The 14,098-nt window shown below is 42.1% G+C and overlaps 1 protein-coding gene across 1 annotated transcript; it reads right to left on the bottom strand.

Moving 5' to 3' along the window:
* Window positions 1–470: 470 nt before the first annotated feature.
* aimp1a (aminoacyl tRNA synthetase complex interacting multifunctional protein 1a) lies at window positions 471–14,000 on the bottom strand. Its single transcript, XM_041933663.1, has 7 exons — window positions 13,864–14,000; window positions 10,664–10,794; window positions 9,979–10,092; window positions 7,237–7,395; window positions 4,661–4,869; window positions 2,775–2,943; window positions 471–807 (listed from the first exon to the last, which is right to left on the bottom strand). Coding segments are annotated over exons 1-7 (951 nt in total). The 5' UTR covers window positions 13,866–14,000; the 3' UTR covers window positions 471–640.
* Window positions 14,001–14,098: the final 98 nt, after the last annotated feature.

The following is a 14,098-nucleotide window of genomic DNA, read 5'->3' as shown; positions in this document are numbered from 1 at the left end:
GCTCTCTGTCTGTTTCTTCTGTGTAGTCTGATACTTCCGGAGGTGGGTAGACTTTTTCTTTCAAGGGAACAATAAAATAAAGCACATGGCACTGGCATCACAGAGCCAAGACTGAGATACTGACAGAGGGCCAGGAGATTGGAGAGCTGGGCCTGAGTGCCATTTAATAGCCCCTGTAAAGAGCTTGAGAACCCAATCTGTTTTTGTTGGGCTTTGTAGTATAACATCCCTGTTTCATCTCCAGCTAATTAAAATGCCCAGACTAGATGAAGTGCAAACCAGTGGAGCCCAGTCCAGTGCAGTCCAGTGAGTCCTTTAAAGCTACAACCTCAAAATCAAAGCAAAAATCAAGCTGATGTGCCTCTGGAGAAGGAGACGAAGCTGGTGAATTAAAGCACAAACACAGATGTATTGATTAGCTTCACTTTAAAGACCGTGACTGCGGTCAAAACAGAACAAATCGTCATCGGACGGATTCTTAGGACACACTTAAAAAATATGTCATTTTCAAATCCCTTTATTGAACATCTTCAAAGCATTTTCTTTCATTCATCACCATCCTGTTTCTCCACAGAATCATCGTCATCACTGCGGATGATTGCCGAGTAAACACTGAGCTATTTCAAGCAGCTCTGTTATTTTATTTGATTCCACTGTTGCTCATGGTTTGGGCTTTGCACACTCCCTTGCCAGCTACTTCAAAGGCAGCTCCCTTGTAGGTTGCGACACACTGGGCGTCCGTGCGCAGGTCTGGCTGAACCTGCTCCCACACCTTCTTCTTGGGGTTCAGCTCTTTGTCTGGTTCACCTGCAATCAAGAAGTCAGTTTGATACACCAGAAGCTCGTCTGCTCTCCGCTCATCCGCCTCGCATGCAGGATTTATGGATCCAGGGCTGAGGTTTTATGAACTTCCTGGGATCTGTCACGTCCTTGCATAACCTCCTGAAACGCTGTTTTAATACAGTCGTGCTAAGACACACTGACAAACCACTTCTAAGTTTTCTTAATGGATTTTTCATACTCAGCATACACTGATACCATCTGTATAACAAGCTGGAACCAAACAATCTGCGAGCAAATGACCAACCATTATGTTCATGATTTATCAGGCCAATTCTAATTTTATGTCTCCCATTTGAATTGTGAATAGTCTGACTAGTCTATCATGTTCGATTAGAGCACCAGCTTTTTAAAACTGCCAGTTGTTCTTCGCCGTAATTCAAAACATCTAAACCGAACTTCTCAGAATCAAAATATGCATCGAGGGAAAACAATTAAAGGAGGTCCTCGTTTCACGATGCCTTTGTTTTTGATGTTGCTCGGCATTTGTGAAAAAATCAGAGCCGGTACTGGCTTGCTTCTGTCTGGTGTCGACTTCTTCCTCCCTGCACAACCATCTCAGGGTATGAGGACACAAATGTGTTTCATTTCCCAAAGCTGCCATTTGTGCTGCTTTACAACCCGAGAGTGGCAACAATCAGTTTTGATCAGAAGCGTGAAAGAGGTTTTGATGAGCAACGTGCGCGCATTCTTAACTTCAAGCAGAAGCGCTGGGCCCCATTAGTCGGGGAAATGTGGGCAATTACGACCATGTACTCACACCAGCAGCGGATTGGCTGTAACTGAATGTGTGCTGCGGCACTTCTGCTGGGAGAAACGAGGGAAACCAGGAAACTTGTTTCACCTCTTATTTTCCTTTATTTGTACTTCAGAAAACAGCCTCAGTTTTTAATGTTTCGTTTGAGACAAAGAAGAACTCAACACCACAACAAACCGTCAACCAATCCCGCCTTTGCTCTGTCCTCCGCTCTGTTCTCTGGTGACCCCTGTTCTCAGAGGATGGTTTGAATAGGACTCCTTTAATGTCGCATCCATAAAACTGATTCTGGCCAAAGGGCTCCCTCGTGAATCAAACGGCTTTTAGAGTGGCTGGGACATGTGTACTGCGGGGATGAAAGCCTCGGCTGACGCAGCTGGGCTGCGGGTACTTGGACCACAGATCCACCTACATCATAACCTCCTCTTCACTTTTTTCGCAGGGAACTCCCTTTCTGGTTATTGTTCTCAAAAGAATAGCTGAATAACAAGAGCAGTTCTACTCTCACCACTAATATTCGGCTTTGCAAACTTGAGTTTTTGACTTGAGAGAGATTTAAATTGCAACCGCACCGGCCGGCTAGAGGCGGTCTTCGAGTTCAGACCACATTCATTAGTGATTGTGTTTGGAATACCTCACAGGAAGGACCCTTGACTCTTACACGGTTTAGTTAATGTGTTAATTAATGGGAAACAGGGTTAACATGCTCTTTTCCCCAAACTAATTTAAATTAGTGGAAGTTTACAGGACAACTGAAGCACTTACCTTCGTGACTGATTATAAAAAAAAGTTACATTCTCAGCAATGAGCATTGATTATTCTGTCAAATCAGCAGTCACGGGCCATTTAGCCACCAACAAACAAGACCCCACGAGTCCTCTAATGACAACTTTGAGTGGGGTCATAGAGCGCATCATGATTGGCGTCTTCAGAGGAATGAATGTGGAAACTGCCGTGTTGTTTCTGGCAGAGAGACGGCTCAACGACACCCTTCACTGCCTAACGTCAGAGGCACTTTGTGGGAACTGGGCTGGGAAATTCTTTCAGGCTTCATTCACTGACACTCAGCGGTGAGGAAGCATCCCTAGTGTCTGTTAGCTTGGATAGGATTGTAACATGTAAGCTTTATGTGAATGATTCATGTGTTTTGGAGGGTATAGTAATTGCGTGATGGTACCTGGGAAGCCCTGGAAAGTGATTCTGTCCCCTGGTACTGCTCCGCCGGGGGGATCGAGGATTTCGACCTTGTCTGGTGAGCTAGCACACATCACCATAGCCTGGGACACCACTCCTCTCATCTTGGCTGGCTTCAAGTTACACATCAGGACTGCCATGCGGTTCTGCATCTGCACGGGGGTTGGGGGGGCAGAAGATGAAATACATTTTTACAGCCCATAAGCTGAAGACAATAAAGAAGAAAAACTAATTATACACAATGCACTTTAGGAAAAAAACACCTTCGACTGATGTGGTCAGGACGCAGAATTTCAGACTTCAATACAAACAAAACTGGCCATTCCAATCAATTAATTTAAAACGACTGTGTCCGAGGTTTATGGTTTGTTTGCCTCGTTTCATAAACCAAAGGAAGCAAACAGGAAAACTAAACTCGAGCCCGGAGACCTCTGCGGCTTACCAAAATTTAAAAGACGACCAGAAGCAGTTTCTGCCAAAAGCTGAGAAAAAGAGAAATCCAGCATCCCACGAGCCGACGTGTGCCAGAATGTAGTCGGATTTTGTTTGAGCGACATCCCTGAAGAAACTGCTGCATAAATCTAGAATCGCTCGTGTTGCTCTGACAGGGTTTTGGTGGTAATTTTCATTTTTTAACTCTGAGCAGTTTTGGCAAGTCGGGGGCAACATGTGAATGTTCTGTAACAGCATTCACAAAATCAACTGCTCGACTCGAGCAGCATTTTATGTGCAGTGCAGACACTTGTTTTAACAGTTATTTTATGACTGGCCTGTCTCACACTCGTATTTCTGGACGGGGCTTATTATTTATCCTGGTTTAACAGACACCCACGAGTACTGCCATGAAACCCAAAATGCATTTCCTCAGGTATTTCACTCCTGCTTGCCTTACAGAAATAGATAACGGCTCGCATGACAGTTAGCAGGAAAATAAAGTGATTTTAGACTCATTGCCTCTGTGAGTAACGGGCTGATGCAGACACAAAAGGCAGCAGTACTTTGGCCTGTCTAACTGAAGGCCGTTCCACAAAATGCCTTTACTGCAACTGTGTCAACCGTCTGAAGAAGCTAATGTCTGCCTGCACGGAAAAACTGTTGTCACTTCCAAATGTTTTTTCTTAGGTATAATAGCTTTTCTTTTTTCTTAAGTCGGACAGTGTTCGTTACACGATTTCAGCGAGCATGTGGTTCCATTTAAATGATATACGCACACTGTCTACATACAGTAGAAAGCAGAACTGTAATGCACAAAGGCGACCTGGTCTGGAAATATGAAGAGAAATACTGCTGGCTATAAAAGTGAATAGTGCTTTTCACTTAGATGAAACTCTACATACAAATGCATCATAAATCCACGTGAAAGCTAAATAAATTCTAATAAAAGCAGAACCATCAACACAGAGTTAGCCTAAGAAGTCACTTTAAATGCACTAATAAATCCTCATTATGACCCCACTGAGCCAGTAATGGACACATTCAGTTCTGCTTGTGTGTCTCTGTAAAGTAAAAGTGTCTGCAGGACTCAGAAAGTTGACACTGCAGCAGGTCAACTGATGTTGATTTTGACATCTACAGGCTTCCAACCTGGAGCCTGATGAGACATTCAATGACCTTTTTTTTATTTTCCACCTCATGAAAACAAGCTAAATCAGTAAATGTGACTCCATCTCGACATGTAATCTGGGAGGCTCTTGTGAGGTGGCCTATTTATCGTATGACTAAACCTCTGTCTGTTTTAATTGCACTCAGTTGCTGGCGCTCCACGCTGTATAAGGCTACAGAAACTCCATGCAGGAAGGATTTATCGGAGGGCTTTTGCATTAGATTGGTTTAACTAGGTGTAAATGTGCATATGCGTTGTCATTGTACCTGGTCCAGAGGTATATGCTTGACCAGCCCGCTGACCACGGTCCTTGGAGAGGCCTCCCCCACATCAACCTGCTCCACGTAGAGACTGTCGGCGTCTGGGTGCTTCTCCGCCGTGATTATACGTCCAACACGCAGGTCCAGACGAGACACGTCCACCTTGACATCTTCTTGGCTGGGGGCTGCCTGCTTCTTCTCTGCTTTCTCCCCTCCTGGCATAAAAGAAAGGTAGATACTGTTCTACTACATGATTTACATTTATATTTAATGTCATTTTAATATCTCTTCTTCGTAATTTGTGCTATTTCAATGACAGTCTGATATGAATTGGCTGCGTGTTGGAATTTGGGTTGGGTGCATTTCCAGCATAGAAAGTCGGACAGTAGCTATCCATCATGTGTGAAGGAATGGTTTGCAGAAGAGAGGCATCTGTGAGAGTTTTCATGCTATTATACCAAATGTGCATGATATTATAGTAAATGTTTGTTTAAAAGCACCCAGAATATTGCCAAGGGAAATTATGGAAACAAATCATAGTGGAAACAATACTGGGCATCTGTCTGGAATCTGATTTAATTTCCTCTCATGAATGAAAACAAAGCCCACCAATGATAGGCCTCAGGGTTGCACGCAGGGGCACGAGTTACAAGAGATCCGTAAGTAAATAAAAAATTAAGGAAAAGAAAATGACTTTTTCACCACTTCCCAGAAATGTGGGGTACACGCTTTGAGTAAATGACAATACCAATACCCACATTTGGCTGAAGGTGGGTGCTACACGATTCGGTAACATTAGAATAGCAGATGCTTCCTCCCAGGAGACAAAGTACCTTTCACTCGCCTGGTCTGCTTACACACATTCATTCCAGTGGATTGCACTGATCAAATGATCACACGGTCTTTAATCATTCCTCTGAGCCCACACCAGCTCTGAAGCATATGAATTCCACCCCCTGCCTTTGATATTCGACGTTTCTGCAATCAGTGCTCCGCTGTGATGACAGCACAGCGACATACAGCACCAGGACTGCACACGGGCTGCGCACGGCTCTGTGGACTAACAGGGGATGACTGTTTCGATGAGGTGAGAACACAGCTAGACTACAGCCTGAAGTAATATAGAATTTAACACGTATGACAGCGTATCGAGAGGAAGGAGGACTGCATCTCTCATTAACGGCTCCCTAACATCTGGATGTAGGAAACCCGGCAATGAATTTGTCAGTGCTGTAAAGCTTGTTTCTTAAATTATAAGCCCATAAACACATCCGGTACGTATCACTGCCTGTCAGTGCAGCGGCCTACAATGTAAGAAGAGCAGGAAAGGAGGCAAAAAGCAACTGTGGGAAGGAGTGGAGCTACAACTCCAGAAGCACGCGACAAGGTCTTTGAACTACGACAGATTACAAGACCACCTCCCCGAAAGGGAGCCACGTGATATTACTGTTTAATACCATGGTTCCCTCCAGGCTCGTCACAAAGCTCCAGAACCTGGGATTAAACACTTCACTGTGCCTGTGGATCCTTGACTTCCTGACGCGTAGACCCCAGGTGGTGAGGGTGGCTTTGCAAACAGCATCAAACAGGACCCCAAGGCCCCGCAGAGCGGTTCATTCACTGAGCATACAATAGACGACGCTCCACCCTGCCTAAAGGCACTACAAGAACAAGGCTCAGAGAATCATCAGGGATCCCAACCACCTGGATAACGGCCTTCCCCCCCCGCTGCAGTCCAGAAGACAGTACCAGACGTGCCAGGCCAGCACTGAGGGGCTCAGGAAGAGCTCCTACCCTCAGTCCACTAGGATCCTAAATGAGGTCATGGTTGTGTACAGTGACAGATCTAAACTGTCTTTAATGCACAGTTGAAGGAACTGGCAGGATTACATTTCACTGTGATTACATTTCATATGATTACATGTGTTAAACTTGATTGAATGATTGATTAATGCTCAACAGTCCTTCTTATTAGTCCAAAAATCTAATATTGCTAAAAATATCCGAATGATTTATTGCAAACTAACTGATGAGGATCTTTCCCTGTTTAAACTCATCATAAATGTAAAAAAACAACTACATTTGATTCACAGGGCGACTTTGGTCTTAAGCTGGGGTCCTAGAATGATGCACATCCATAAAACATGAACATCAAATCATTCTCAAATTGGATTAAATCAGACAATGAAGCCTCGTCCCAAATGAAGCTCCTATACGATTAAACTCTACATCAATTATCACCTGAGAAAACCACGTGGAAAAATGTTTGGAAAAGGTCAACTGCCTTTTGAAGAACATGCTGATGCATCTATCCAACTGCGGGTCACAAAAACTAAGCGAGAACATTAGAGAGAGAAGAATAATGTTGATGAGACTACAGTGAGTGGTCACTTTTATAGATTTAATATCGTCCTGCTAGCAAACTGAAAATGAAACACACAACACAAAAGCTGCTATATGACGAGTCTAAACAGGCTTAATTTCAGCACTGAAAAACTGTTTTACTGGCTGTGAAAACTTCAAACGATTCATAATAAAACACTGCGATGTGCCACACTTTTTTCTCTCCCTCCAGCTGTTACCTTTTTTCTCTGGTTTCTTCTTCTTACTCTCATCTTTGGGAGGGGGGCTCTGGACAGCAGCGGGGGAGGCAGAGGGCGCCGGGCCACAGGCTTTGGGAGGGGCGGGCTTCGAACTGCACTCAACGCTGGCGTCACCTGACGGCATGGCCACCTCACACACTACAGGGGGGACGCAGGAAAGAGGTCAGTAGAAATAAATGATGAAGCAGTTTTCTGCACTCAGTTTCCCAAAAGATCGTCCCAGTGAAAGCACGAGACGACATGAGCTGAGCGGCACTGCTGAGAAACAGATCATTTACATTAAAAATACACAAAGGTATCCTACTTCTTAGTCGTCCCATTTCACACACAGAACTGGTTGCATCAACATAATACGATGAAATGATACAGAGGGAGCTTTATTTACGCACCCAGTGGGAGGACTGCTCTCCTGATGCAAACAGTTTTGATGGGAAAATGACACAGTGTCCAAGTGGATGGAAACAAGGAAATGGAGCCATAAAGCAGGGAACAATGTCCTACAAAAAACTCTCCAGAAAAAAAAAAAACCCCTCATTTAAGGCGCCTGATGTTTGAATTCCTACAAAATCTAGTGCCCGTGTCTGACAAACATCGGTCTGTAGGCACACCACTGTCACCATAATGCTTTTAATTACCTTAATTCTATGTTATGTGAGGACCTGAGATCAGGACCTTTCCGGTTTACCTTGGAATTACGGGCACTAAGCTCTTAAACTCTTTACATCCCCTGAAGTTTCCCTTAAGGTTTCTGAGATTGAGAACCAGCTCACTATGTGACAATATCACGTAGCGTATCATACTCACAGTGAGGTTTTAATCAAATGACACTACTGTTGATGTTTTGTGCCTCAGTTTATGCACATTTTAGGCACGTATGTCTGGAAACATTGGGATCTCGACTACATTTTTAAATTAAAGCTGCGCTAATCAATGCTGGTGTATCAATAACGGATAAAAGGACTACCGTATTTTCCGCACTATAAGGCACACCTTCAATGAATGGCCTATTTTAAAACTTTTTTCATATATAAGGCGTAAAGAAAGTACGTGAGGTTGCGTTATGCATCCACTAGATCAGGGGTCGGCAACCCGCGGCTCTTTCATCCCTCTGATGCGGCTCTTGAAAATAATTAATGAGCCTTTATTTAAAATGTCTTTTATTTTAGTTTGTTCGTTTGAAACAAATCGCTCGCGCTCACAGATGACAGCTGATCCTGCGTAAAGATGCAGGTGACGACGCACAGCGCTGATGTGCAGACGCTGTGCGCTGAGGTTCAGGAGCAGAAATCACATTAACCACGTTTGATTAATATTTTAATTGCCTATTATTTAGCATATATTCATATTTTTTCATTGTTCAGTGAAATAGTCCTTTTATTATTCAGGTTGACAGCTGACCGCATGCGCCAGTAAAAGGATGACGGCACGCAGAGAGTGGAATGCCCTTTACACTTTTACACTTCGGCCACGCCCCCTGACTACGATAGCCATAATTAACCAATATTGATCCATATAAAAGGCGCATCGGATTATAAGGCGCACTGTCGGTTTTTGAGAAAATTAAAGGCTTTTAGGTGCGCCTTATAGTGCGGAAAATACGGTATGTCTAATGTGAAAGGCATGGCTAGTAGAGACAAATCCATCGAGAATTATCATCCAACAGCCCCCCCTCGGATCTACCGAGATCTTAAGCCTGGCCAGGTTTTCTGACACAGACACAAGCAAAGTGGTGAACATAATGAAGCATTTAGCAGCTGAAGGGCCTGATAATCAGGAGGTGGTGGAGACCAAAGCAGAGCTTAAAGCAGATATTATACCAACGAACAGTCATCTTGCTTTGTGTCGACTACATGTGTAAAAAGACAAATATTTTCAATCATGTTTGGGTGGAAATAACAAATGCATGCAGCTGTGAGCTCTGCGAGTCTGAACAACACTCGTCTGTACAATACCACTGAAACGGAGCCAACGACGGTTCTAGCAGTGTTTAAGATTTTCAACTGTAAAATCTGGCACTGAACTTCAACTGACGCTGTTTATTTCTTGGTTGCAGACATGTTTTTCTCAAGTCTCTATTCAACAGTTTGTTTTTCTCATCTCAATAACAAACCGACTGGAACTCCTTTCAGAAAGCTTCATATTTATCCATGTTTTGATTAAGCTATTTTATGCCACCTTAAAGCCATTGACAAGAAACCTCAAAAATAAACATCACAATTAGATACAATGTGTGGAAAAACATAGTCTCGAGCGTATTGGAACGCATTCCTCCAACGCTCCAACCCTAACATGCTGAGTTATTTTGAATAAGGTTAAATTGCTTATTTCTTCCAGTCCCCCTTTATTCCTTCAGCTTCTTTCTGGAAGACATTAAATGTGTGTTAATGAGCTGAGCCGTCTGCCCTCGAATGTCAACGTCTGTCAGACGTACTATAGCTGACAGACATGTTGTCCCCATCACTCTAATGGGGATTCTTCAAGCGCTACAGTCGCTTATAATAAAAACAAAAATAAAGGTCTGGTTATACTGGGATGTTGGATGTTATCACTGATAGTACAAACCAAACAATGCTCTAATGAGCAACAAATGACATCAAAAGTGAAGTCAGGCACACAACCGCTCCTATAATTAGATCTAAAAGGACAATAACATTAACATTTTTGAAGACAAACAGCACATTTGATTTTGAGATGGAAGTCTTTTCTGGGAACTCAACATACCTCCCCTCTTCCTCTCTTTTTCCAGCAGCTGTTTTTTCAGTTCCTCGATGTCATTCTTCAGTTTGGCGTTCTCCACCATCAGCTTCTTCTCTTCCCTGACACTCGCCTGGACCACTGCAGCAAGGCAAAATTCTTGTTACCTCTCAGCGCTGGAGTGAAATTTCACTATCCCGGAGGACGTCTTACGAACTGCCTCTGAACTGGTGCAAACACACTTTCAACGAAAATACGATGACTATTAAAATCCAGCCATGAAATTGTCCACTAATCTAATTTTTGGATTTAAAAAAGTATCTTGGGGCTACTTTTTATCCTTTTGGAATAATTCATATTTCTTGCATTGTGCAGGTGATACATTTGAAGTTTGTTATTGTACAAGAAATGAGATTATTCAAACTGGGTTCATGCAGCTTTTTAGGAGATAATTTTACCACTTTTCAAGCATTTTTTAAGGTGCAAATGAATATCAAAATAAGAATATCAAAAGCGAATGGCAGTGAAAATAAAGTGTACCGTGACTGTAAGAACAAACTATATATAATAAAATATCGAAATAGCAAGCAGTAAAACATTATATACATAATAATAAAATATCAAAAGCAAACAGTAGTGGTAAGAAGTATTGTATTATCTATGATTATCTTTTATATGTAAAAACAGTCTAATGTCTGGGTGTGCGTCTCACTGGCTTTCTCCTTTAGGAGCTGGACTTGTTGTTTCAGGTACTCGATGATCTGGTCCGCCTCGGCCGCTCGCTGCTCCAGCCTCAACAGAGGATTGTGACTCGACATCTTGAAGAAGGAGCGAGCTAAAAACCTAAAAGACAGAAAAAGACGTGCAGAAATCTCAACACCACAAAAAGCTAGACATCAGGGCATGATGAACATGATGAAGTACAATCTCCAGGGGCCTAGACTGCAAATTCTGCAATATATTTTTGGGCTTTATAGATTTTCATAGATAGAATATCTTTCCTTTTGTTTTAAATGCTGGCAAAGGTTCATGCATCAAGCTCGCATGTACAGTGAATATTTATAAAGTCACCCTTCTCCATGTTATTTCAAGCTTACTCAAGTGACACAGGCAAAGTAAAAAGAGACGGTATGCTTAAGTAGTATGCTGAACATCTACAAAGATACATGTTTGGAGTTACAAGGTTTGAATTCCAGCACAACGCCACCACAAACTACAGCCTCCAAAATGACCACAGAGTCAAGCCAAGTCCTCTCTGACCCCCAACAAAAACTTTACATTTCCACAAAGGTGGAGCTCGTCTGTGTGACTGCGTCACATTGTTCAGGGGTTTCCTTTTTTCTGTAATGCATCATCATATAATGAAGTTTTAACTGTTTAATTCGTAAAAACATCAGCGAGCACTGTGGATGTCGTATTGTCACATCTCTGTGACAGGACAATGTGACTCCCGGAAGGTATGAACCATGACGTGCTAATGAGATTTTCACAACTGATATGTTTTGTCTGGATGCCCAAAGTGACAAAATCTAAGCTCTGTCCACAAGGCATGCTGAGAGATAATCAGAAGAACATGCTGATTTTCAGAAAAATGAGGCAATAAATCAGCAAATCCTGAAACATTTCAGACTGCACAAACCTCAAAATGGCCTTGACAAGATCCAAGTGAACTTCAGCGAGCCAAATTCTTGGATAAATTCATGTGTGTCTTTCATAGTATTAAGTGGTAAGAAGTAAGAAGTGACAGACAGATAGTTTATCCTTTAAACCATGCTTATGCGTATTGAGTTTTGGAGATCAAGTTCAAAAGGGATCAGCCACTCTTGGGCTACTCAACCAAAATACAACTAGACACCAGTCTGAGTATGGGGTAATGTTTCTTTATCATGTTGAGCTCTGCAAATTACTTCTCGAAGAAAGAGGAAGAGAAGGATTTTTACAAGGCTGAGGCATGGGGAAGAAAACTTCTTACACATATTACAGGGAGGCGCTGGAAAACAACAGCTGGCCCGAGATGAAAACAAAATGTTGGGGGATGAGGAAATTAGAAACACAAAAGAGCTGGAGTTGATAAAATCAAGGATCAAAGCATTGTTTTTCGAGAAACTGAATTGATTTAAGCAGGACCAGTGGTGGAGTAATAGCAAGAGCCACAAAAAGGCTGATCTCATTTGGATAACCTCTGAAAATGGGTCCTGGGGCCGAGGTATGGTCTGCAGCATAAAGACATAAAGACAGGTCATTCCAGCTTTGGGTTTCAGAGGGAAATATCCAAACGTGTTAACGATGTTAAAGTGACGTGGGCTTTCACTGGATGTCTAACTTACTAACCTTCACTGTTTGGAAATCAAAACATATCTTTGATTCATCTCCTGACCTGCAACTTTATATTTAGCAGGTTAGCTGTGCTATACAGAGGACAGCTGGTGAAGCATCTGACTCTTATCAATCTCCTAAAAATAGGAAAAGTCATACGGTTCATACAGTCCATGCATACATTTTATGTATTTTCAAATTAAAATGTCAAAGATAAAACTGCCCAGCTATACACAGGCTACACAGGTGGTCTGAATTAAATCTTTAAATCTGTTGCATTTAATCACCAGATCCCTCTAGTATGGTTGTGGTGGGTGAGCAGACCCACCAGAATACAAGTGTTTCCTCTTTTCATGCTTCGTTCCCACAGTAAAAAAAATATACTGGAGGAGGATACTTCACTACCTGTCTCCCAGAAAGTCCATTTCAAAAGAAAAGAGAGCGCAGTATGCCAGCACCACCTGAAGGCATCAGAAGGACCTACACATTTTAAGTTAATAGAAACAATGAGCAGCCTTCAAAGACATATGTGGCCGTTTTTCTCATATTTGATTATTGTTTTAGAAGGCACATACAAAAGGAGATGTAGAAAAAAATAATAATGTCGAAAAACACAGTATAATTGAGTGTTCAACATTGTGGGGGTAAATTTGATTACAAATCTAATATGGCCGCAGTTACTTTCATCCTGCATACATGTTATATTTCATGACATTAATATAAATGTGTCGCATTGACAAGAATAAATGAGCTGAGCTTCATAAGTGACAACATGAACCCCAAAACATCAATTAGTGTCTTCACAGAAAACAGCTGCGAACATGACAAAGCAGAAATAGACTCTCTCATGATTAAAGCTGCACATTTGTTTTCGTTATCTGCTAATACGTCAGTTATTTTTTACATATTTTTTAAACACTGATAACATGTTGTAAGAATAAAATGCCATTATGATGTTAAGTGCTCATCTCATGGGCCTAAAATTATATTTTCTAATTCCACAGGACAGGTAACTAGGCATTCGTGGTCATTCAAAATAATAATAACTGCTTTAGGTACTTATCATATACACATTCCAATCATAGTCTTATGGAATATGTGTAATATGATGACTTCCTCACATGTGAGGATTTGCCTGATTTGTTCTGTTTTATATAATTTGTTGACTGAGTTGGGATGGAGGCAACAGTGAGAATGAATGTTGGCAGCAGCACAGTTAATGTATACAGCTTACGTTAGACTATAGCTATTTGCAAATCACAGTACTCAGACAACAATAATCTGTTTCATATGTAGGTAGTTAGTTTTAATAACACAGTTTGAATTAACTGTGTATGGGTTGCTCAACAGTGTTAACTGATATATATTTAACGTTGACAGTTAAATCGGTAAGCTATTAGCCGGTTCAGCTCACACACAGCTAGTACCTTAACGTTAACGTTACACTGGCACAACAAAAATCAGCTCTACTTTAGGCTAACTCATGTAGCTACCACTGCTAAGACAGTAGTTACACGGTTGGTTAAACGTTATTGACGGCTTACGATTCGTTCGTTAAAGCAGTAAAATAAAACGCACGAGTTTTTCGAAACTTACATGAATTCTGAGCAGCAGCCCCAACACGTTTCAGGGAGGGTAGGGGGCTTGACAGCTGCTAGTCCTGCTAACGTTACATCAGCTAACTGGCAGACAGGCAGCTAGCAGTTAGCCGCAGAGATGCAGATTCAGGCCCCCGCGGCTAAGATCTCTGAACTATCCGGATATGACACAGGCTTGTTTACGTATGCTAGCCATGTGTTCTATAGATCGAATACTGTCGCGAAGTACAAGG

The sequence above is a fragment of the Chelmon rostratus genome, chromosome 3 (genome assembly GCF_017976325.1).
Source record: "Chelmon rostratus isolate fCheRos1 chromosome 3, fCheRos1.pri, whole genome shotgun sequence".
Lineage (NCBI taxonomy): Eukaryota > Metazoa > Chordata > Actinopteri > Chaetodontiformes > Chaetodontidae > Chelmon > Chelmon rostratus.
The sequence above is the reverse complement of the archived record's forward strand: the minus strand, read 5'-3'. Positions and strand labels throughout refer to the sequence as shown.

Coding starts and splice junctions, on each gene's coding strand:
- aimp1a (XM_041933663.1), bottom strand. Junction 10,093..10,663: donor GCTCCTAAAGGAGAAAGCCA/GTGAGACGCACA, acceptor GCCTTGCTGCAG/TGGTCCAGGCGAGTGTCAGG. Junction 808..2,774: donor CACTTTCCAGGGCTTCCCAG/GTACCATCACGC, acceptor TCTTGATTGCAG/GTGAACCAGACAAAGAGCTG.